Source organism: Trichosurus vulpecula, chromosome 1, assembly GCF_011100635.1.
Source record: "Trichosurus vulpecula isolate mTriVul1 chromosome 1, mTriVul1.pri, whole genome shotgun sequence".
Lineage (NCBI taxonomy): Eukaryota > Metazoa > Chordata > Mammalia > Diprotodontia > Phalangeridae > Trichosurus > Trichosurus vulpecula.
In genome coordinates, this window is record NC_050573.1 from 31441091 (window position 1) to 31462380 (window position 21290).

Genomic DNA, 21290 nt, shown 5'->3' on the forward strand with positions numbered 1-21290 from the left:
TAGAAAGCATCTCAACCAAATCCCTCTGTTTGAGATGAAGACCAGGGAAGTGGAATGACTTACCTAGCATCACACAGCTAGTTAGTGGCAGAGCCAGCAATGAAGCCCTAATGTTCCGTCACCTATGCCCAGCCCTCTACTCTTTGGAGTAAGGCAGAAGAAAAAAGTGCCCTTAGGTTTCTTGGGATTGTGCAGATTTTCTTCCCCTGGGACAATCCCACCTAGAGGTTCTTGTTATCAGTAAACGGGTGGCATCAGTAAAACGGGTAGGAGGCGTTGTGGACTAGGTTGTCTCTTAAGGTCCCTTCCAGCCCTGCCTAAGATACTATGATCTATGCAGACTCTTTAAAGCAAAATGCCCAGCTCCTGGGCTCATGTCTTGCCCAAGGCCTCAAATGGCATTTGTTTCTAGGCAAGGGAGGCCGATCCCAGGGGAGAGCTGCCAAAGGTCAGAGCCAGAGCTGGGTTGGCAGGGCTCCTGTGCCTTCCTTCCACTTGAGAAATGGTCTCAGAGGAACAGTCACTTTCCAGCCTCAGGCTAGTCTGACTTTTTACCCAATCCCCTTCCCCCCAAACCAAAGGGCAAAGTGGAATTCCGGAGCCAGCATGGAAAAGGGCTGATCCCAGGGGTTCCTCAGAATAGTACAGTAAAGAGGGCTCAAATCCAGGTGCAGGTGACAGTCAGAAACGAGGCTGTGAGGAGGGCCAGGGAGGCAAGTGTTGGCCTCTCTGAGCTCTCTGCCCTTCAGACCTTGCACAGAGCCAAGGCAAAAGGCCTCCCTAAGCTGAATGAGGGCCCACAGTCCAACTGAGGGATGGATCAAGGAGACAGACCAACGCTTTGTCAGAGAATGTTAGAGTTGGAGGGAGAGCCTTCAAGATCATCTAATCCAGTTGCCCAGTGTACATAAAGACACTGATACCCAGACAGGAGGGATGAACCAACCAGCCTCATGCAGCATACCTTTTTAGAATCTAGGGCCTTATTTTCTCCCCAGATGGCAATACCCACCCCTTCTGGCTGAGCTAGACCCAAGGCTCTATATTCCTTACGCTTGCACTTATACAGGGAATAGGCTGGCTCATTTCTCCTGAGGCACTGGGGCTTAGTGGGTAGAGGGCCGACCCTGGGGTCCATCCTGTAATACATAGCAGCTGGGTGACCTTGGGTAGGTTATTTAAACTCTCTGAGACCTTAAGTTGAAGAATAGTGACTGGCCTGCACCAGTGGAGGGAGTTTCCACACTAGAAGTTCCCAAATAAGAGAATATGTTGTTGAGTCGTTTTAGTCATGTCTGACTCTTTGTGACCCCATTTGGGGTTTTCTTGGCAGAGATACTGGAGTGGTTTGTCCTTTCCTTCTCCAGTTCATTTTACAGATTAGGAAACTGAGGCAACCAGGGTTAAGTAACTTGCCCAGGGTCACACAGCTACTGTTTGCGACCAGATATGAACTCTCCAAGATGAGTCTTCCTGACTCCAGACCTGTCAGTCTATCCACTGCACCACCTAGACTATAGCTACATTTTGAAGTGCTTTGCAAGCCTTAAGACTCTTTATCAAAGTCAGTTGTAATGCTGATGATCACAAGTAAGGTGTTCTCATATTGCTCCATGTGGGTGGGCACCAGGACACCGAAGTCGGCCTGCATCTCAAGCCCTCTTTTTCATTCCTGAGACTCTCTGAGAGGAGCAGCTAGCAGCCTGAAGGCAGGGAGGATCTCAGCTCCAGAGTTGGCATCGACCTCAGGGGACATCCAACCCACACCCCCATTTTACAGTTGAGGACACTGAGGCCCAGAGGGGTTAACAATGGTCAGGAAAGCCAAGACTTGAACCCAGGTCCTTTGCACCACCAGATTTCACACCCACCCTTCTTTGATCTTCGGTCCTTTCTTAGGACTTGTTACTTTCAGAGACAAATGAGAAAATACAAAATATATTCCATCTATTGGTGGAGTGGGGAGTAGGAGCCCCTCGAGGGCCGTAGAAAGTGGGATTGTTGCTATCTCCATTTATGAATCCAGTGAAGGGACTCACCCTGTCAGTGGCTGTTAAGCATCAACTAAGATTTGAAGCCTGGTCTTTCCTGAGTGTTCTTTCCTCTAGTAAACCTGCCAACCTGGAACCGCTTGAAACAGGATGCTTATGTCTAGTGCCCTCAAAGTTTAGAGCCCCTAACCCTTCCTGTGTCCAAGGCATTGTGCTGAGTCCTGCCCTGGAGGTACAAAGACAGATTTTGAAAAACAACCCCTACCCTCAAGGGGCTCGAGTCTAGCATTGGATTTGGAGTGTCAGACCATGGTTCAGTCCTGGTTCTGCATGCGACTTCCTTGGACAGGGGCCTTCACCTGCGTGGGCCTCGACAAGGTGCACTCTAAGGTCCTTTCTGGTCTAAATGCCAAAGTCCCAGGGTTGTCAGGAAAATGAAAGCCAGTAAGTCTTCCTGGTCAAATACTTGTTATACCATCCCCATGGGTAATTCTCCCTGCAGAATCATGCAATCACCAAACTTGAGAGTGGGAAGATACCTCAGCAGCCCCCTTGTGACTTCTCTGGCTGGTGACCACCCAACATTTGCCTGAACACCTCCAGTGAGGGAGAAGCCACTGCTTCCCAAGGCACACAAGCTGGCTTGCTGCTATACTCATAGTAGCCCTCTCTCATTGTTAGGAAGGTTTTCCCAGCATCAAGGCTAAATCTGCTTCTTCTCACCACTCATCCGTGGCAGGCCAACAGAAAAAGCCCAGTCCCTAACAAATACAAGCCACATCAAAATAGGAGATTGAGTAGGGGGAGGGAGTAGGCTCATGAAAATGAGACTGGAATGCATAGGGGATAATGTGTTCACATTGTTTTGGGAGAAGAGAACAGACCTTGTGTACATAGCCCTGAGTCAGAGCCCGGTTCAAGGCAAAGAGCTCATGGATTGAAGCGGGATCCCCCAAGAACCCTTGTGCCCACTCCACAAGAAACGACTTAGTGTCTTTGAGGATATGTCGTCTCTTGGCTTTCCTATCTCCATCACACACTGGAGATTGAAGCTCCTTGGGGTCCCCAGGAGGATAGGGAGCCGGCGACGCCAGGCTACTGATCAGTTTCTCTTCCCCATCTTGAAACCCAAGCTCCCTCGATCAAGCCATTCTCCCACCATGACAGCTGAGAGCGAGTGTGTTTTAAAGCTCGGAATGGGCCATTTCGGTTTCAAGTCCAGATGCATTTTTATGTCCGCCTGGAAAAAATGTGGAGGCTCTGCTGGCAGCCAGAAGAGTTTTTAAAATTAAAAAAAAGTTTGCTGCACCTGGCCCTTCTAGAAATGCACAAGGAAGAAAGTGTTGCCTCAACACAGCTATCTGACTAGTTTTTAAAAGGAACAGGCCTGCCCAACGCCTTCTCCCTGTTGCCTCCCAGGCTTCCTCCAAGGAGCACTGTGGGGTAGTGGAAAGAGCCCCAAATGCTCGGTCAGAAAGGGAGACCTGGGCTCCAGTCTCACATCCAGTACTGATCAGTTGTCTGACTCAGTAAAAGTCTCTTTATCAATCTGTCAACAGAGATTTATGCTTCTTCCGGCTAGCCTAGTGGTTAGAGGCTGGCATCAGTAAGTTGAATCTTGCCTTAGACATTTACTATGACCCTGGGCAGGTCATTCCACCTCTGTTTCCTCATTTGTAAAGTGGTGATTGTAACAGTACCTGCCTCACAAGGTTATTGTGAGGAGCAAATGAGGTAATATGTGTAAAGGGCTTAGCACAGTGCCTGGCACGTAGTAGATGCCAACCCCACCTTTGATAATCAGTTCTATAATTGCACCCAAAATCAAAGTCAAGCTCACCGGGCTTCTCATTTGTGGACTTCATTCTCTTCCCTTTTTAGAAAACTGGGACAATATTTGTCCTCATTTGCCAGCCCTGCACTGCCTCTCCTGCTCTCCATGATTTTAAAAATATCACCAAAAGTGGTTCAGTAATTATATCTGCCATAGTCCCCCACCCCCCAATAGTGAAGGATGCAGTTCATCTGGGTGACTTGAATACATCGAAGGTACCTAAGTAGCCTCTTGCTATCTCCTTTCTGAGGTGGGGGTTACTAGATCCCTATGGGCCATTTTTAATCTGTTCTTTCTAGCTGAAAGGTCCTTCTCACAAATGGCCTAACCAAATAAAAATAGAAATCATCTCTGCCTTCTCTGTTACCAGCTATATCTTCTTACCAACCCTAAGCAGTGGCCGTATCACTTCTGGATCCTTCTCTTTCCCCTATTTATAACTCTAAAAATAAGCAAAAACTTTTGTTGTCAGACTTGGCTTTCCCTCACAACCTCTACCCATTCTGTGATTCACCATATCTGACATTATTTTTACAAACTCATAGCATACTTTTAGATTAATCTTGTGTTGCCTGGCTTTGCTTCCATCTGGTTGGTTTGTGAGTTCCCTGTGCGTCCACATCACTCTCTTCAGACAAATCATTTCTACCTCTCACCCTCACCCCTTCTCATTGTATCTGTTTCTCATTCTCTTTGCTGTTTCATCCATAGAAGTTTCCTCTCCCTCCTAGACTGATTTCCCCTGTAGAATTTTAATCCATGGGAACTATACATAATCTTTCAAATCTTTTCTCTCTAAATCTAAGGAGTATGTTAGGCTAGTCTGTGCTTTCTTCTTTTATTCCAAGCTCTTAAGATAAAATGGTAACTTCCCTTCAAAATTCCTTTCCTTTCTCCCCCAGGAACCAGTTTTTCCCTTTCAGGGAGAATGAAATACAAAATAAAATTCCCACCTACCCCCATATTTTTTAAAGGATGATATTATCACTAAATCAACCAGGAATTTATTACCTTCTCTGTTTTTGGAAGAAAGAGAACCTCCAGTCTGTCTCAGGTTAATCGAAGGTCTCCCCACCCCACCCCACCCCATAACTAATGCATCATGTCTTTGTACCTGATTTGTAATCGGTTTCCTGGACTCCTCATCTATTTCCTCTTTCTGTCCTGGTGGTCTATAGTATACTCTGATGGTACTGCTTCCACCTCACCATTTATCTAAATGTTTTACCTTCCCTTAGCCTCAATTCCCTCGTTTATAAGATGGTATGATAATAGTTTTACTGCTCACTTTATATAGGGTTGCTTTGTAAACCTTCAAACACTATTGAAATGACTGTTACCACTACCACCTCATACTATCTATTGGTTGCCGGGCAATAATGCAGTATTAACTGACAGAGATCAACAGACTGCAGTGTCCCCAGAAGTCTGACTTTTAAAAGCTCCTGTGCCACAGGCAATATGTGTTAGTGGAAAGAGCTCTAGATTCAGGAGGAGGGGGCCTCTGTTCAGATCCCTGCAGTTACTTACCAGCTATGGGACCCATGGCAAGTCATTTTCCCTCTATCAGGCTCACTTTCCTCATCTTTAAAATAAGGTTACACTAAGTGACCTCTGAGGTCCTCAATCTGTGATCTTATAGCCTAGTTCTGCTTCCTCCTCACTTTATAACCTAGGATCAGTCTCTCCTCCATCTTATAATCTAGTTCTGCTTCCTCATCACTTTATAACCTAGGACAAGTCTCTTCTCTCCTCAGTTTCCCTACTAACTAGTGGCCACCTGGACCAGTTAGAGGGTCAATGAGTGAGTGCTGCCCCCTACTCGCCAGTGCTCATACCTTAAGCTAGCTCACCTCTCTTCCTACCTGCTTATTGGGTATCTCTATTCTTATTCACATCTCTATTCTTATTCACTGGGTTCCATCTCAGTTTCTTGTAGTCCAGCTCCCTTCTTTTAATTGAACCCTGTGAACCCTCTATGTAAATTTTTCATGGCCATTGCTCAACTTGGATCACCTAGGTAAGGCTGTCATTGCCAGACTTTTTGAAGACTATAAGGAAGCTTTCTCAGTATCCAAAAAAAAAAAAAATAGGCTTCCTACATGGTAGTAATTGTGTTATTAGTATCTGTTTATTGAGAAAATTCATTATGACAAAAACCGGGTATTCAGAAACTTGGCTCTGTCTCTTCCTGAAATTATTACATATATAATACATAATTCCCTGCATGTTTTGTACCTCCAACGGCATTTAAGTACCTGGGCCTATCTCTTTAATTCTATCTCTGTGTCTCCAAAGCTGAGTGCCTGACAGGTATGAGGCTTGGGAGTTTGGCTGCTCACAAGTGGAATGACTAGAAAGTGTAGGCTTTCCATTGCAATACTGTCTCTGACTCTTTATTTTTTTCCTTCCTAATTTATTTATTTATTTTTGTTTTCGATGTTCACTTCCACAAGATTTTGAGTTCCAAATTTTCTCCCCATCTCTCTCCTCCCCCTATCCCATGATGACGTGCATTCTAATTACCCCCTCCCCCAATCTACTTTCCCTTCTATCACATACAACCCTCCACACACACACTTCTCTTATCCCCATCCCCCTCTATTTTCCTGTAGGGTAAGCTAGATTTCTATACCCCATTGCCTATGTATCTTATTTCCCAGTTGCATGTAAAAGACAATTTTTAACATTCATTTTTTTAAAACTTCAAGCTCCAAATGCCCTCCCTTCCTTCCTAGATTTCCATACCCAATTGAGTGTGTGTGTTATTCCCTCCTTAAGCCACTCATTCCTTCTCACCTCTCACTTCTTTCCCTCCACTGTAAAAGCTTTTTCTTTCCTCTTTTATATTAGATAATTTGCCCCATTCTACCTCTCCCTTTCTCCTTCTTGCAGTACATTCCTCTCTCACCCCTTTATTTTTTAGATATCATCTCTTCATATTCAACTCACCCTATACCCTCTCTCTGTTTCTCTCTGTACATACATACATGCACACACATACATGTGTGTGTGTGTGTGTGTATGCCCTGCGACTACCCTAATAATGAGAAAGGTCTCATGAATTACAAATATCATCTTTCCATGTAGGAATGTAAGCAGTTCAACTTTAATAAGTCTCTTGTGATTTCTCTTTCCTGTTTACCTTTTCATGCTTCTCTTGAGTCTTGTATTTGAGCGTCAATTTTCCTGTTTAGCTCTGGCTTTTCAAGAATGCATTAAATTCCTCTATATCATTGAATGTAAATTTTCCCCTCTTATTTATTGCACTCAGTTTTGCTAGGTAGGTGATTCTTGGTTTTAATCTTAGCTCCTTTGACATCCAGAATATCATATTCCAAGCCCTCCAGTCCTTTAATGTAGAAGCTGCTAAATCTTGTTATCCAGATTGTGTTTCCACAACACCTGAATTGTTTCTTTCTGGCTGTTTGCAATATTTTCTCCTTGACCCAGGAACTCTGGAATTTGCCTCTAATATTCCTGAGAGTTTTCCTTTTGGGATCTCTTTCAGGAGATAATTGGTGGATTCTTTCCATTTCTCTTTTAGTCTCTGGTTCTAGAATATCAGGGCAGTTTTCCTTGATAATTTCATGAAAGATGATGTCTAGGCTCTTTTTTTGATCATGGCTTTCAGGTAGTCCAATAATTTTTAAATTCTCTCTCCTGGATCTATTTTCCAGGTCAGTTGTTTTTCGAGTGAGATATTTCACATTGTCTTCTATTTTTTTCCATTCTTTTGGTGACCCAGATCCAAGCATGGGCAAAGCAACAGAGTCCTGCCTCAGTGCCAGCAAAGCAGTCCCTATGATCTCCTTCTGATCAGTTGTTCCCTCCCCTTACCGTCTGTGGGCTGAGAGCTTTGAAAGCAACCACTACCACTGCTACCCTAGGGCTACACTGGGGCCAGAGCTGGTCTGCTCTCCTCCCTCACCCAGATCCTACAGACCTTTCCCACTGACCTTCTAAGTTGTCTTTGACATTTGTGGATTGAGAGGTCTGGGAACCACCTCAGCTCACCTGAGGCCTATTCCAGGTGTGCCAGTGTCCATTCTGTGTCGGTGCGGCCCACATTGGACTGCGCTCCTCTCGCAGCCCAGCACAACAGACCTTTTCTGTCGACCATCCTGGTTGTCTTGGGCTGAAAATTTGTTTCACTCTGTCATTTTACGGGTTCTGCTGCTCTAGAATTTGTTTAGAGTCATTTTTTACAGGTATTTGAAAGGACTCAAGCGAGTCCTTTCTTTTACTCTGCCATCTTGGCTCTACCCCTTGCTTCTGACTCTTGCTTTCTTGTGTGACCTTGTCCCGCTTAATCTTCCTAGTCCTTGATTTTTTCTAAAATATGATTAGAATAAATGGTCCCTTCTGTCTCTAGTTCTGTGATCCTACGGGAAGTCAAGGTCCAATCCATGAACAGGTTTCTTTGCCTCAGTTTCCCATATGCAAAGTCGGAGGCAGTAGCCCCAATTCACTCTCAATCTCCCATGGACTTTTTAGGCTAAAATGTACTTTGAGCCCCCGAGAAAGAAAATGCTTTCTGAAAATGGCCGTATCCATGTTAGAGGGGAACATCTAAGCATGAGTCACACTCTCTCCTGCAACCAGCAGTCTCCAAGTTGCCCAATGCAGCCGAGGTGCCCTTCCCCAGCAGAAGAAGAGCTGAGCTAATGGGGTCACCCTCCACGGCTGGGATTTTAACATGGAAAAAAAGGTGATTGCTTTTGAGCAGGCAACAATTACAGGCCTGGACTGTGGATATATTGACTGGTCAATCAGTCACTTGCAGTTCTCTCTGTAGGAACATAAGCAGCTAATTAAATAGATATGGCCAAGCATTCCCCAAAACCTCCTTGGAGATCTGATGTCATAAGAGCAGGAACTCATGGCGGGCATTTTGCAGAGCTTTCAGAGGCATTGAATGGAGATTGAAGCAGGGTGGGAAGGGGAGGAGAGTAAGGAGATGATTTTGACCTAATATGGAGTTTTCTCCTGTTCCCTTTTACAGAGAGCTTTCAACGCCCTGTGCCACAGTACCCATTTATACGGCAGAAGACTGGTCCTCGAGTGGGCAGACACTGAAGAGACGGTCCAAGCCTTGAGGAGGAAGACAGCTCAGCATTTTCATGGTAAGCCACTGGTGGCCCTCCTGTACTGGTGACTTACCTTCTCCCGCTGGGCTATGGCCCATCTTCTGCTCATACCCTTCAGCTGGACTGACCTGGGTCAAGAGAGAAAAATCCGCAACACTGAGAGCCACCCAGAGGTGGAGAAGACTACCTCAGGAGCTTCTCCTTCCCTGGAGGTCCTCACCCAGTCTGGAGGACGTGTGTGTGTGTGTGTGTGTGTGTGTGTGTGTGTGTGTGAGAGAGAGAGAGAGAGAGAGAGCGCTCGGGAGCACGCCCACGCAGGCGCGCTGGCCCTGGTGCTGACCTGGGTAAATGTGAGAGCTGGCCTTGGTTCTGCCAGGACCACAGACTAGGCTATACTGGAGGAGCACTGGATATTCTAGATCTGGCTCTGCCCCTTACTAGCCTTCTGATTTGGACAATTCTCTTACTTCTCTGAAATTGGGATCGTGGTCCTGACCTGGCCTCTCTCACAAGATTTTAGCTGGGACCAGATGGCACAGTGATTACAAAAAGCAGTCTACTTTGTAAACCACAAAGCTCCCTGTGGACAGAAGAAGTCTTACGAGGCAGTCCTCTAGGAGGATCAAGGGCAGGAGTCAGAAAGATCTGAGTTCAAATCGTGACTCAGACACTTAGTGACTATGCGAACCTCTTTCTGCCTCAGTTTCTCTCCCTATAAAAGTAAGATGATAATAGCACTTACTTCCCAGGGTTCTTGTGAAGATCAAATGAGGTAATGATTGTAAAAGTGTTTAGTACAGTGCCTGGCACACGGTGCTATATAAATGTTAGCTTGGGTGGCGGTGTTTAATGATGATGATGATGGCAGTAATGACAGTGAAAGCAAGTAAAACAGTCCCTTCCCTCAGGACACTTCTATTCACACACTGACATAGACAGCACAGAGGGTTCTCTCTGCTCTCTGTGTCTCGTGCTGTCTGTGTGGGACTTATCTATGGTGGGGCCAGAGGGGGGAAAGTAGAGATTGTCCCACAATGAAGAAATCGTGACTCTTTTGACCAGAAGTTAGGAGACATGTATTTGAATCCTGTCTTAGGCACTCACCAGCCTCATGACTTTGGGACTTCTTTGAGCCTCAATTTCCTCATCTTTAAAATGGGGGTGATGGTACTTGCATTATCCGCCTCAATTGGGTAGCTGTGAAGAAAGAGTTGTGTTACCATATAGGAGCTGTTATGGTTGTGATTCCACACTCCTTTTGAGTGGGTGCTAAGAAGTGCTGGGAAGCCTGGGCTTTTGGAGCCCTGTGACAGGGGTGGGTCACATCTGCTCTGCAGAAGAGCACTGATCCCTGAGAGATCTAGAACAAAAGAAACAGAGTTAAAATTTAATAGATGACTTGACAGTCTCACTACAGATGCTGGAGCTCAAAAGGAGAGCCTTCCTTTTATTGACAGCCGTTGACAGGCTCAAATGCACTCGTTGGCAAATATTTGTGTAAGGGACTGTCCCTGGAGCGGAGGTGTGGGCTAGAGATCAATGGCCCTTCCTGCTTCCTGTCTTGGTGGCCCTCAACACCAGCTGAGAAAAGGCCCATCTAAGCAGTTCTGGCTGGGTTTGGAGAGAAGTGCCTTTCAATAAATTGAGTGCAGAAATGGAATTTTTGCCTAAACCTGGAGGAGAAACTCCTTGGTGAGCATTTCTGCAAGGCTGTGCACCATCCACAGCTTCCAAGGAGCTCAGAGACAAAGGCCTGGGCTTTGAGAGCTGAACAAGCAAAGCCCATTTTCTCTTATCCAAGGTAGCCTAGATAAGTATACTCTACCCTGGCCTTTGTTCAGACCTTTAAGTAGGCAAGAAGACCCTGGACTTGGAGTTAGCCTGGGTAAGCGGCCCAATGCTCTGAGATTAATGGGTTGGAATCAGTGACCTCTAAGGGCCCTTCTGATTCTTGATCTAGGACCTCATCAACATAAGCAGCATGGTATAAGTGGAAAGAACGTTGGCCTTGAACCTGGAGAACCTGGGTTCAGATCTTACTCCCCTGTACCTGTGTTGGCCTTAAACAGGTAACTTCATGACCTTGGTGTTAGTTTCCTCACCTGTAAAATGCCAGGTTCTTCCCCACCCATATGAATCTCTGAAGGCAGTAGACTTCTGTGTTAGGTGTGGGCATCCCTAGCACAGAAGAGAATATCAGGGAACCATCTAAACAGGACCATGCTTTGCCACCTCAAAGATCTGAAGCCTTGTCTGGAGGGATCCCTGCCATGGACCCTGATCCCCCAACCCTTCTGTAGTCTCCTAAATGGTCTTCAAGGGTTGAATTAGCAGAAAAATTGATCATCCGAGATGAATCACAGTCAGTCCCTGGCCCCATACTCAGTCTGGCCAGCCTGGAAGGAAGAATCTGTCTAAGTTTCTGCTCTGCTGGGAAAGCCCTCTAGAAGCCAGGGTCCCACCTCCATATCCACCGTCAGGCTCTGTCAACCATCATTCCCCAGTGCAGTCAGTCTGCCACATGCCCATCCTTGGAGCCACTTCCTAGGGAAAAGTTGCCCAGACTAGTGCAAGGTGTGAAGGGAAAGGAGGTGGGAGGAGAAACAGGTCAGCTTCTGGTGGTGGAGATACAAAGTCAGGACAGGACATCAGAGACTTTGAAGAGGAAGACTTCCCATTGTCCTTCTGTAGCATCTTTCCTCTATCCTCTGAGCAAAGAGTATGAGGCATCCCCAGAGAGTGGGAAGCAATCCCAGAAAGTCCTGAGGAGGTGGCGGGGTGGGGGGACAGCATATTGTGGTGGAAAAGACCTGGGTTTGAATCTTGGATCTGTCAGTTAACAACCTAGATGACCTGGGACAGGTCAGTCACACCACATGTCCAGGCCATGGTTACCTCATCTGAAATGTCCCTTAGAGACTACCCAGTCCAACCCCCTCCCTGATGCCTGAGGCATCAATTCCCCTTTACCTGTACCTGTACCAAAGCCCTACTGAGATGAGGAATTCAGTTTAAGTCAGCAAACATTTATTATGCACCAACTGTGTGCAGGGCAGTAATGCTGACTGCTGAGAATTAGGAGGCAGAGGGGAGGGGTGGACCAGACCTATGATTTCCAGGGGATGCCCTGAGAGCAAAGTTAAGTGACTTTCCCAGAGTCTCACACCCTCACAGCCTGGGATGTAAAGAAGACACAAACCCGGGCCTGCCTGACTTGGAGACCAGCTCTCAGTCCCCTGTGTCACTGGCTCATTTATGCTAATGCAAGGCTGTTCTTAGGCTCAAAAGAGCATGGTGAGGTAGGCACTGTGGATAGTATTAGCCCAGTTTACGGAGAAGAAATGGAGGCGTGGGGTTAGTGACTTGCCCTTGGTCACCTAGCCAGTAAGTATCTGATGGGGGATTTCAACCCATATCTTCCTGCTCCAAATCTTGCATCTCCAACTTTAGCTTGACAGGGCGACTGGACAGGGAAAGAGAAGCCCCTCATGTTGGGAGAAGAACAGACCTTTACAGAGTCCCTGAACCCTCCCTGAGGTTTTTGAGGGCTGGCTCCCTGCTGTAGAGACAGATTTAAATCCTAGTGTGCTGTGGATATAGAGGCAAGAAACAAAGGGCAGACAAAAGTCTTGGCCTTAAAGGAATAAAATATAAATTCTCCTCAAAGGATTCAGATGGCATGGATACTCTTAAGTAAAAACAGAGTATGCACAGATTGATGCAAAATCATTTCAAGAGGGGCCATGTACCTTACACCTGGGCAGTGGGCCCTTGTGCAGGAGGTGGTCCCACTGAGGACCACATGTGCAAAGACCAGGAAGTGGGAGTTTTTATTTTTGGACAGTTCCCCCAAAGGGTGGTCCTCTGTGCTTGGATGTACTCTCTCCTCACTTCCACAGCTTAGAATCCCCAGCTTCCTCCAAAGAACAGCTCAGCGAGCACCTCCCTCACAAGACCTCTCTCCCCAGCCCGCACTTGGAGGGTACATGGCTCTTCTTGAAATGGTGTTGCATCATTGTGTACACTTTGTATTTACTTAACAGTCTGCTTGCTGTCTTGATCCTCTGAGCAGAAGGCTGCTCTTCCCTCATCCTCCCCTATCCTTTCCCTCATGTCAGAAACTTGCTGGTGCCTCCTAAATCCCTGTTGTTGTTTGATTCTGTTTTTCCCCCATTGTTCTGAGTTCTCTGGGACGCCAGCCTGGCAGATAGTGAAGGCAGATGTGATCGGTGCCCAGTGCCCGCCTGCCCTCCCTCAGCCACCAGACTTTGCCAACAAGTCACTCAGTGCTCAGATCGAGACCCCACGTCGCCCTGGGCCTGGCTTGCCTTTCTGCCTCCCCCAGCCAATAGAAATCTTGATTCATCCCAGCCGGGGCCATAAGACTGTGACAAAGGAAGCAGAATCGACCCCATGTGGAATGTTGGCTCAGGAATGAAAAGGAAAGGGTTTTAATGACTTGCTAGGTCCTGACAATGAGCTTTCTGGTGGCATTCTGGCCTTGGAGCCGTCTTCAGGGGCTGCGGGGGTTTGGGAGGAGGGGGAGCATGAGAAAACCCCAGCACCAAGCAAGAGCCTTAGATTGTTTGCATGATGGAAACCTGTAGTGAGCCCTGGCAGTGAGCTAAGCGCGGGCACTGTCCTCGACCTTTGGCCTGGGAAGGGCAGGCCATCCAGGGTGTTCCAGCCGCCCGCAGGGTGATCAGGCAGTGCACCCTGTCTGCTGACTGCCTACAGCTCAGCAAGTGCTCCTGGCTCTCAGGCTCACCCCCAGGGCACCCAGGGTAGAAGTGGGAAAATTCCATTGCCGATGTGTCAGAGGCAGCCTGTTCAAAACCAGAGCCCCTCCTTACCTTGCTATCTATCTAGCTCCCTTAGCTTCCTCCCCAGACTCTGAAAGGAGCCATTTTTCCTGCTTTCCTAGGCTACACTATGGAAGTGTCATCCTCTTCCTCCTCCTACTCAGCCCAGGCTCAGTCTGATTTCATGATAGGAGTGAGGCACAGCAGACCAGACCCCCAGCTACGTTGGGAGGCTAGCCTCAGTTTCTGATTATAAGGACACATGCCGCGCGCACACACACACACTGCACCCTACATCCTTGACTCTACCCTGCTATTTTCTCTGAAGCCCCATGCATTCGCTGGAAGGAATCTTCCTAGATCTGAGAACCAGAGATGATGGCCTGAGGCCGAGAATACAGTAAGCACTTAATAGCTGCTTGTTGATCAGATTGATTGAGTCTAAGAAGGCAGAGCTCCTAGGAATGGAGGGCCTGCCTTCTAGGTGGTGAACTCCCACTCACAGGATCACAGGTGCTTACCCAGAAGGAACCTCGGGGCCCGTCTAGTCCAGTCCTCTTTTTGTTTTGTTTTGTTTTCTGTTACAGCTAAAGAAACTCAGGGCCACATAGAGGTGGGGTGATTTGCCCAGCATCATACCACTATTTAGTTGCAGCATTGGTCAGAGGGTCATAGATTTAGAGCCAGAAGTGACTCCAGAGGCCTTAGTTTTACAGAAAAGGAAATTGAGGACCAGTGAGTTAAGTGACTTGACCAGGTTCACACAGGACATATAGGGGAGGGTTGGGATTTGAACCCAGACATCACCTGTCGACCGATCCAGCCTTCTTTCTACTACACCATGGTGTCACCAAAAAATGTTCTGCCAGAGATTGGGTGGCCACTTGTTCAGCCTTCCTGGGCCGAGTGGAAAGCTGGACTGGATTCAATTCTATTTGGCAAATATTTTTTCAGTGTCTACTGTGTGCAGAGTTGACGAGATGACTTTAAGGTCCCTTCCAATTCTGCGAGTCGGTGGGGTTTTATTGATTGATTCTTCTAATTCTGCTTCCAAAAGGTCTCCTCCTGTAGGTGAGCCAAGCCTTTAACATTAAAATTAGGGGGTTGGGGGGAGATTCTCAGAGCTCTCTGAAGTCTGCGTGCACGTCCCATCACTTAGAAACAGAATTTGTTTTTTTCTTTCACATAAGCTGCTCTTAGATCCCAAGAAATGCCTGCTAAACATGCAAGTTTCTGAACAATATCATGGGGAGGGCCTCTTGAAAGTCATCTAAAAGTTGCCCCAAAGGGGCAGCTAGATGGCACAGTGAATAGAGCACAGGCCCTGGAGTCAGGCAGACCTGAGCTCAAATCCAGCCTCAGATACTTAGCATTTACTAGCTGTGTGACCTTGGGCAAGTCGGGTAATCCCAATTGCCTTGCCTCTCCTCTCCAAAAAAACAAAAACAAAAGTTGCCCCAAGGGGTGCCTTTCCAGGAGCGGGGTAAAGATCTAGCAGCTTCTATACTAGGGGATTGAAGGGCTTAGAATATGCTATGCCGGAGGTCAAGGGTTGCTAGGATTAAAACCAAGAATTACCTACCAAGCAAAACTGAGTATAATACTTCAGGGCAAAAAATGGACTTTGAATGAAATAGAGGACTTCCAGGAGGGGGGTAGTGAGACACTAAACTGAGGGGAAAAGGGAGTCATGTGGTGTTTTAAAAAGAATGCAGCTGACCTGGGTTTGAATCCTGCCTCTGCTTCCTGAAGAAGTCCCATACCTCCACTCTATCTCATCTCTCTGAAGGCCTCAGTTTCCTAATAAGGAGGCGTTGGTCCCCTTCTAGCTATGTGACATAGTGAGCCTGGAGTTAGGAAGACTTGAGTTCAGATCCAGCCTCAGACACTTACTCTGTCAGTCTGGGCAAGTTGCTTCACCCTGTGTGCCTCAGTCTCCCCATCTGTAAAATGAGGATAATGATTACATCTACCTCCCAGGGCAGTTGTGAGGATCAAACAAGAAGAGCCTAGAACATCCAAAGTGCTGTAGAAATGGGAGCTGTCATTGGTAACAATCCAGGCCAGTGCAAAGGAAGCCCCTTCTGCAAATCAGCCTTCTGCATCTTCTTGCTCTTCTGCCTCCCCCAAGGAGAAAGAGATTTCTCAGTGAAGCCATGAGGAAGGAGCTGCTCCTCTGTGCCCGTGGGCAGGAGATGGAGCTGAGAGAGTACGAAAGGAAAACAAAAAGGAAGAAAAGAAAGAAAGTGGAGAGTCTGGCCCTGGCTGTGTCCCTTTCTTCCCGAGCGTGTTACAGAGCAGCAGGGTCATGGCAGCCAGAAGCTTTCAGGGCCTTGGCAGGCCCCAATCCCTGCAAGTGCAGCCCAGAGAATATAATGGGGCAGAAGAAATCCAATGGCAGAATCCTCTGTTTTGCTGCTCTCCCCAGCCAGGGAGGCCTGAGCAAATAGGTTTTATTTGGCCACGAGCAGAACTCCACAGCTTGGAGTTTCTCATTCGAGCCAGGGTAGACAGTTCTGTACTTACTTACTTTTTACCTCCTGAGCTGAGTGCTTCCGTGAGACCTGCATAATAAGTGCCTCCCAGGCCGGGCTGAGAGTTGGGTTGGATTGGCTCGGGTTTCAGGGACAGGATGTCTGAAGGCAGTTCAGTTCCTAGAACCAGAGACCCGGAAGGGACCTTAGAGCCATCAAGGCCACTCCGCTCCTTTTACAGATGAGGAAACTGAAGCTGAGAGGGGTTGAGCAAGTAACTTGGCTATAGCCAGGTCTTGCACCCTATCCACTGCTCCACACTGCCTCCCCAGCAGGCATTTGCTAAAGACCCTGTGCCAGGCCCTGTAAGAGGGGCTGCAGATACAAAGAGGGAAAGCCTATTAAAGAGTAGATTTGACCAGGTCATCCCCACCCCCCAGTAAACTCCATTGGCTCCCTGTCACCTCCAGAATCTAGTATAAAATTCTCTGGCATTCAATGCCTGCACTCACACACCTTTCCAGTCTTATACCTGACACTCCATCACCCCTACATACTCTGTGTTCCAGTGACACCAGCTTCCTTGCCGTTCCTTGAAAAAGACCTTCCATCTCCTGAATCAGGGCATTTTCGCTGGCAGCCACCATGCCTGGGAGGTTCTCCCCTTCTCCGACTCCCAGCTTCCCTGACTTCTTTCAGGTCCCTGCTAACCCCGCCCCACCTTCTACAGGAAACCTCTCCCAGCGCCCTTTCATGCTGGTTTGCCCTGTCTGGGTCTTGTTTGTAATCATTTGCTCCTGAGAGCAGGACGTGTCTTTTGCCTTTCTTTGCATCCCCAGCATTTAGCACAGCACCTGGCACATAGTAGGTACTTAGTAGATATTTGTTGACCTGATGAGGAGCCACAGCAGAAACTCAGTTTCAAAGGGCTCTTGCAGTCCAGTAAGCCACTTAGCCTCTCTGGGCCTCTGTAAAGTGAGGAGATTGGACTGAGTCACAGTTCCCTTGCCTTTAATGTGTCCTGACCCCCTGGGGAAGTCAGTCTGCTGGAGCCTATGGTCCCCTTCACAGAATCAGGTTTTCAAGTGCATAAAATAAAATACAGGAGATTATCAAGGAAACCACCTATATTGAAATAAATTAGCAAAACTTTAAAAACAAGAATCTGGGCCAAGAATCCCTGGACTCCACAGTTTCTTAGGTTCCTTCTGGCTCTTAAGCCATGGTTCTCAGAGCACCCAGCACCAGGGCATCCCACTTTTCCTATTTCTTTCCTCACACACACACACACACACACACACACACACACACACACACACACACAAATAGATCTTTTCTTGGCCCTGATCATGAGATTGCCATCTTTGGGCTTGAAAGTAATTGCTGAGCAAGTTCAAGCAAGTCAGTCTCAGAATTTATGATTTAAAATATCTCTTTGCTTGGACTCTTTCAAGCTGGCTAGAACCTGAAGACTCTCTTCACCTCCCCTGCTCCCAAGCTCCTGTCTTTCATGTTCCCTCATGGTAGACCTTAGCCTTGAGCTGCAGTAACTCCAGGATTGGCCAGGGGTGAAGAGGGGCAGAAAGGAATTAGGATACCAATTGGAAATGGTTCCTAAGTTCAAACCAAGGGCCATCCTTTTTATCACTGGTATTGCTGTCTGGCCTTGAGTCATAAAACACAATAGCCTTTGAAAACAGAGGTTGAGGATCCCAGATCTGGTGGTGTGGAGGAGTGTGGTGGTTGTAAGTGAGAATAGCTGCACCAAAAAGACAGGTGAGTCGCCCAGGGAGATGCAAGACTGTCCACCAAACACTCCATGTTCTCCACTGGAGTCCTTAGAAATGTCCGGAGAAGCTGTTCAAGGCTCCTGCCTCAGCACACTGGGCAGCCTCCCTGTGGTGAACGTGAAAAGACGACATGGCCGAGCGTCTCACATTCTGGGCAGGCACAGAGGCAGGGCATGCCCACATTGACCCATCACCAATCTGCTGGAACACAGGAGGTGTAGGAATACATGTCTTTCCCTGCTTAGAGGTATGTCTTCCCCAGACTTGGTGGGGGGTGCCAGGAGAGGGAGACACACTGGGCCAGATGCACAGACTCCTCTGCATCCACGTCTACAATCCCCTCGCCAGCACAGTAGGCAAAGGCAGAGCGGGGGAAAGGAAAATCAAGAAGCTGGCTTGCTTGGGTCAAGTCAGCCCCTAGAAAGGGTGCAGATGGGCGCCAGCAGAGGGGACAGAGGCACAATCAGAGAGACAGTCTCCTTCCCCGCAGAGGTGGCCAGTGTTCATGGAAGGTGCCTGAGAGGCTGGTATGCCCGGGCATCAGTCTCAAAATCTATCTCCATCCCATCTACCCCCTTACCCCCACCCTGCTCTTTTTCCCTTCCCATCCCCCTGCCCCTCTGCCTCATTGAGTAGTGTTTGGAAATATTTCCGAGTGATTCAGTAATATCCTGCACACTCTCCCGCTCTCCCGGGAGTTTCTGTCCGTGCAGGGAAGGTACTTGCTCCCAATCCCGCTAAATTACTATTGACTTGTGTTCTCTGCGCTCCACAAACATTTCACTCAGCCATCACCGGCAGGGCCAGCAATCCCCTGCTAGGGGTAACGTGGGAAGCCAGCTGCGCGGGGCCATTTTTCCTACTCTTCCCCATCGATCAAAGAATTAAAGTGGCAGACGGAGAATTTCAGACTGACTTAGGATGGAAGGGAATGAGTTGGGATTGGAGGAAGCCTCAGGGGCCTGGAGACAGGAGGCGAGGAGGAAAAATAGGGGAAGAGTGAAACTTCCCTGTGGGATGGGAGAGCAGGGTTAGGGAGGAACTGTTTTCACTCTGACTGAGACAGGCTAGCAAAACACTGCCTCCCCCTAGCACCAATGGACACACACACACACACACACACACACACACACACACACACAGAGTGATTTTGTGGGTGGTTTGCACCTCCAAGTCAAACCAAGTTTTGGGGGTTTGTTTTAGACAGAGCAGGGGACATCAGCGGTACCTTAATGTCTCCAGTTGTTGGGTTTTCTTTCCTAAGAGACGCCTCAACTCCCCCACCCTTTGTTTTTTGGGTTTTCCCCCAGCAGATAAACCCTCCTTGCAGATGTTACTTGGCTTCTGCCTTCCATAGGCTTGCTTTTTCCTTCATACATCCATGTCATTTTCACCTCTATGCACCCCTACCCCGACCTCCCATAATCATGCCCATGTTAGATCATCTCTGACCAAAGCCAGTGCTTACAGTTTCCTGGCCTTGGAGTCAGAGAGCCTGAGTTCAGATTCTGCCTCTGACACTTGTCTCCTATGTGATTTTGAGTCCTAGTTTCCTCATCTGTAAAGTGATTGTAATAATATTACTGACATAACAGGCTTGCTGTGAGCAGGAAGAGAGACCATGTGTCTAAAGCAGGTGAAAATCTGGAAGTCACACTGTGTAAACAGGATTATAAGGTCGCGGCTCAGAAGTCCAGTCTGGCCCCTTCATTTTATGGCTGAGAAAATGGAACCAAGGCAGAGATTAAGTGATTTGTGTAAAGTCACATAGCTAGTAAAGGTCAGAGATAGGATTTGAACCCAGATCCTCTTCCTTCTAAGCCAGTGGTCTTTCCACTGACATCAAAAACTCAAGCCAATATCATGTCCCCCTCTGTTCTCATCTGCAGAATAAGAGGAGATGCAACTTCTGGGACTAGGCGATTCTCTTCTAAAACCCCAGCCCCAGGATCTGCAGGCCAGAGTTCAAATCCTACCTCAGATACTAGCTCCAAGTCTTTGGGAAAGTCACTAAACTTAGTCTGCCTCAGTTACCTTATCTGAAAAATGAGGCTAGTAACAATACTCGTACTACTTACTGCGAGAGGCAGATCTGAGGAAAAGGTTTGGTAGCCTGTACTGTAGTCAAGCCTTATTATAAGACATGCCTGAAGTTTTGTTTTGTTTGTTTGTTTGCTTTTAAGCAATGCTCTCTCTGTGCTAAGCACTCAGGATCCAAACATGGAAGCGCAGGATTTAGAGTCAGTGAGACCTGAGTAGAATCCTGCCTTAGACACTCCCTGATGGTGCGGCCCAGGCCAAGTCACTTAGCCTCTCAGCCTCCGTTTCCCAGTCTGTAAAATGGGGATAAAAATGGCACCTCTTCCCCCTGCCCCGGTTTTTTTAACAACCAGATGAGGTAACTTGTCAAGTGCTTTGCACACTCTCTCGCTGCCCTGGGAGTTTCATCGTCATCATCATTATTTTTTTTGTTTTGTTTTATTCATTGGGAGTGAGGGTAACAAGTGTTGTTAAGTACAAGTCACTGCGATGATGAGGGGGCTGTAGGGGAGCAAATTGACACCAGCCGTCCAGGATCAATGGCAAAGTGGATTTCATCAGGCTTCCAGAACTGGTGGGGAGGTTGGAAGCTAAACTGGCCTCTTGGAAAGGCTGCCAAGATCATAGCCCGGGGGCAGGAAGTGAAGCATGTCCGGGGCCTGCCTGAAACAGAGGCCTAGGCAGGATAGTTACTGGCCTGGACAAGTGGCCCCAACACAAAAGTCCCAGGGGTGAAGGGGATTCAAACTTGCACGCCGAGGGGGCATCTGGGGCTGCTGGCAAATGCTGCCCCTGTTCTGAGTCCTCTGTGAAGAGGCCCAGGATAATGACAAGCCCTCCACATCAGAAGGGTCTCCCAGCAATTTCAAAGACAAGGAAAGAGAAACCACAAGAGGAGGGGACCCTGGGGGGATTCAGCTAGCCTAGTCCCTGTCGCTATGTCCTAGAAGAAAGCATTCATTGTCCTTTCTGAGCTAGGCTGGAGTTCTTCAACATTCCTGGGAAGGTCAGTGTGGCCGAGGGGGAAGAATGCTGGCCTTGAAGTTCTGACCTGGGTTCAGATCTTGGGGGGGGGGGGGGGTGCGTGTGTGTGTGTGTGTGTGTGTGTGTGTGAGAGAGAGAGAGAGAGACAGAGACAGAGAGACAGAGACAGACAAGGAGGGAGGGAAGGAAAAAGGGAAAGGAAAGGGAGAGAGAGAGAAGGGGAGGAGGAAAGAGACAGAGACTAAGAGAGAGAGTGTATATGTGTTTCTGTAAGTGTGAGAGACA

General features: G+C 47.8%; 1 protein-coding gene across 3 annotated transcripts in view; it reads left to right on the plus strand.

Moving 5' to 3' along the window:
- The window catches only part of RBM19 (RNA binding motif protein 19), a 197071-nt gene that overhangs the window by 134921 nt on the left and 40860 nt on the right, over nt 1-21290 (plus strand). For all 3 annotated transcript variants that reach the window (XM_036759156.1, XM_036759174.1, XM_036759164.1), the window contains exon 23: nt 8831-8951. In XM_036759156.1, the coding sequence (XP_036615051.1) occupies nt 8831-8951 (121 nt within the window). The remainder of the gene's footprint in view (nt 1-8830; nt 8952-21290) is intronic.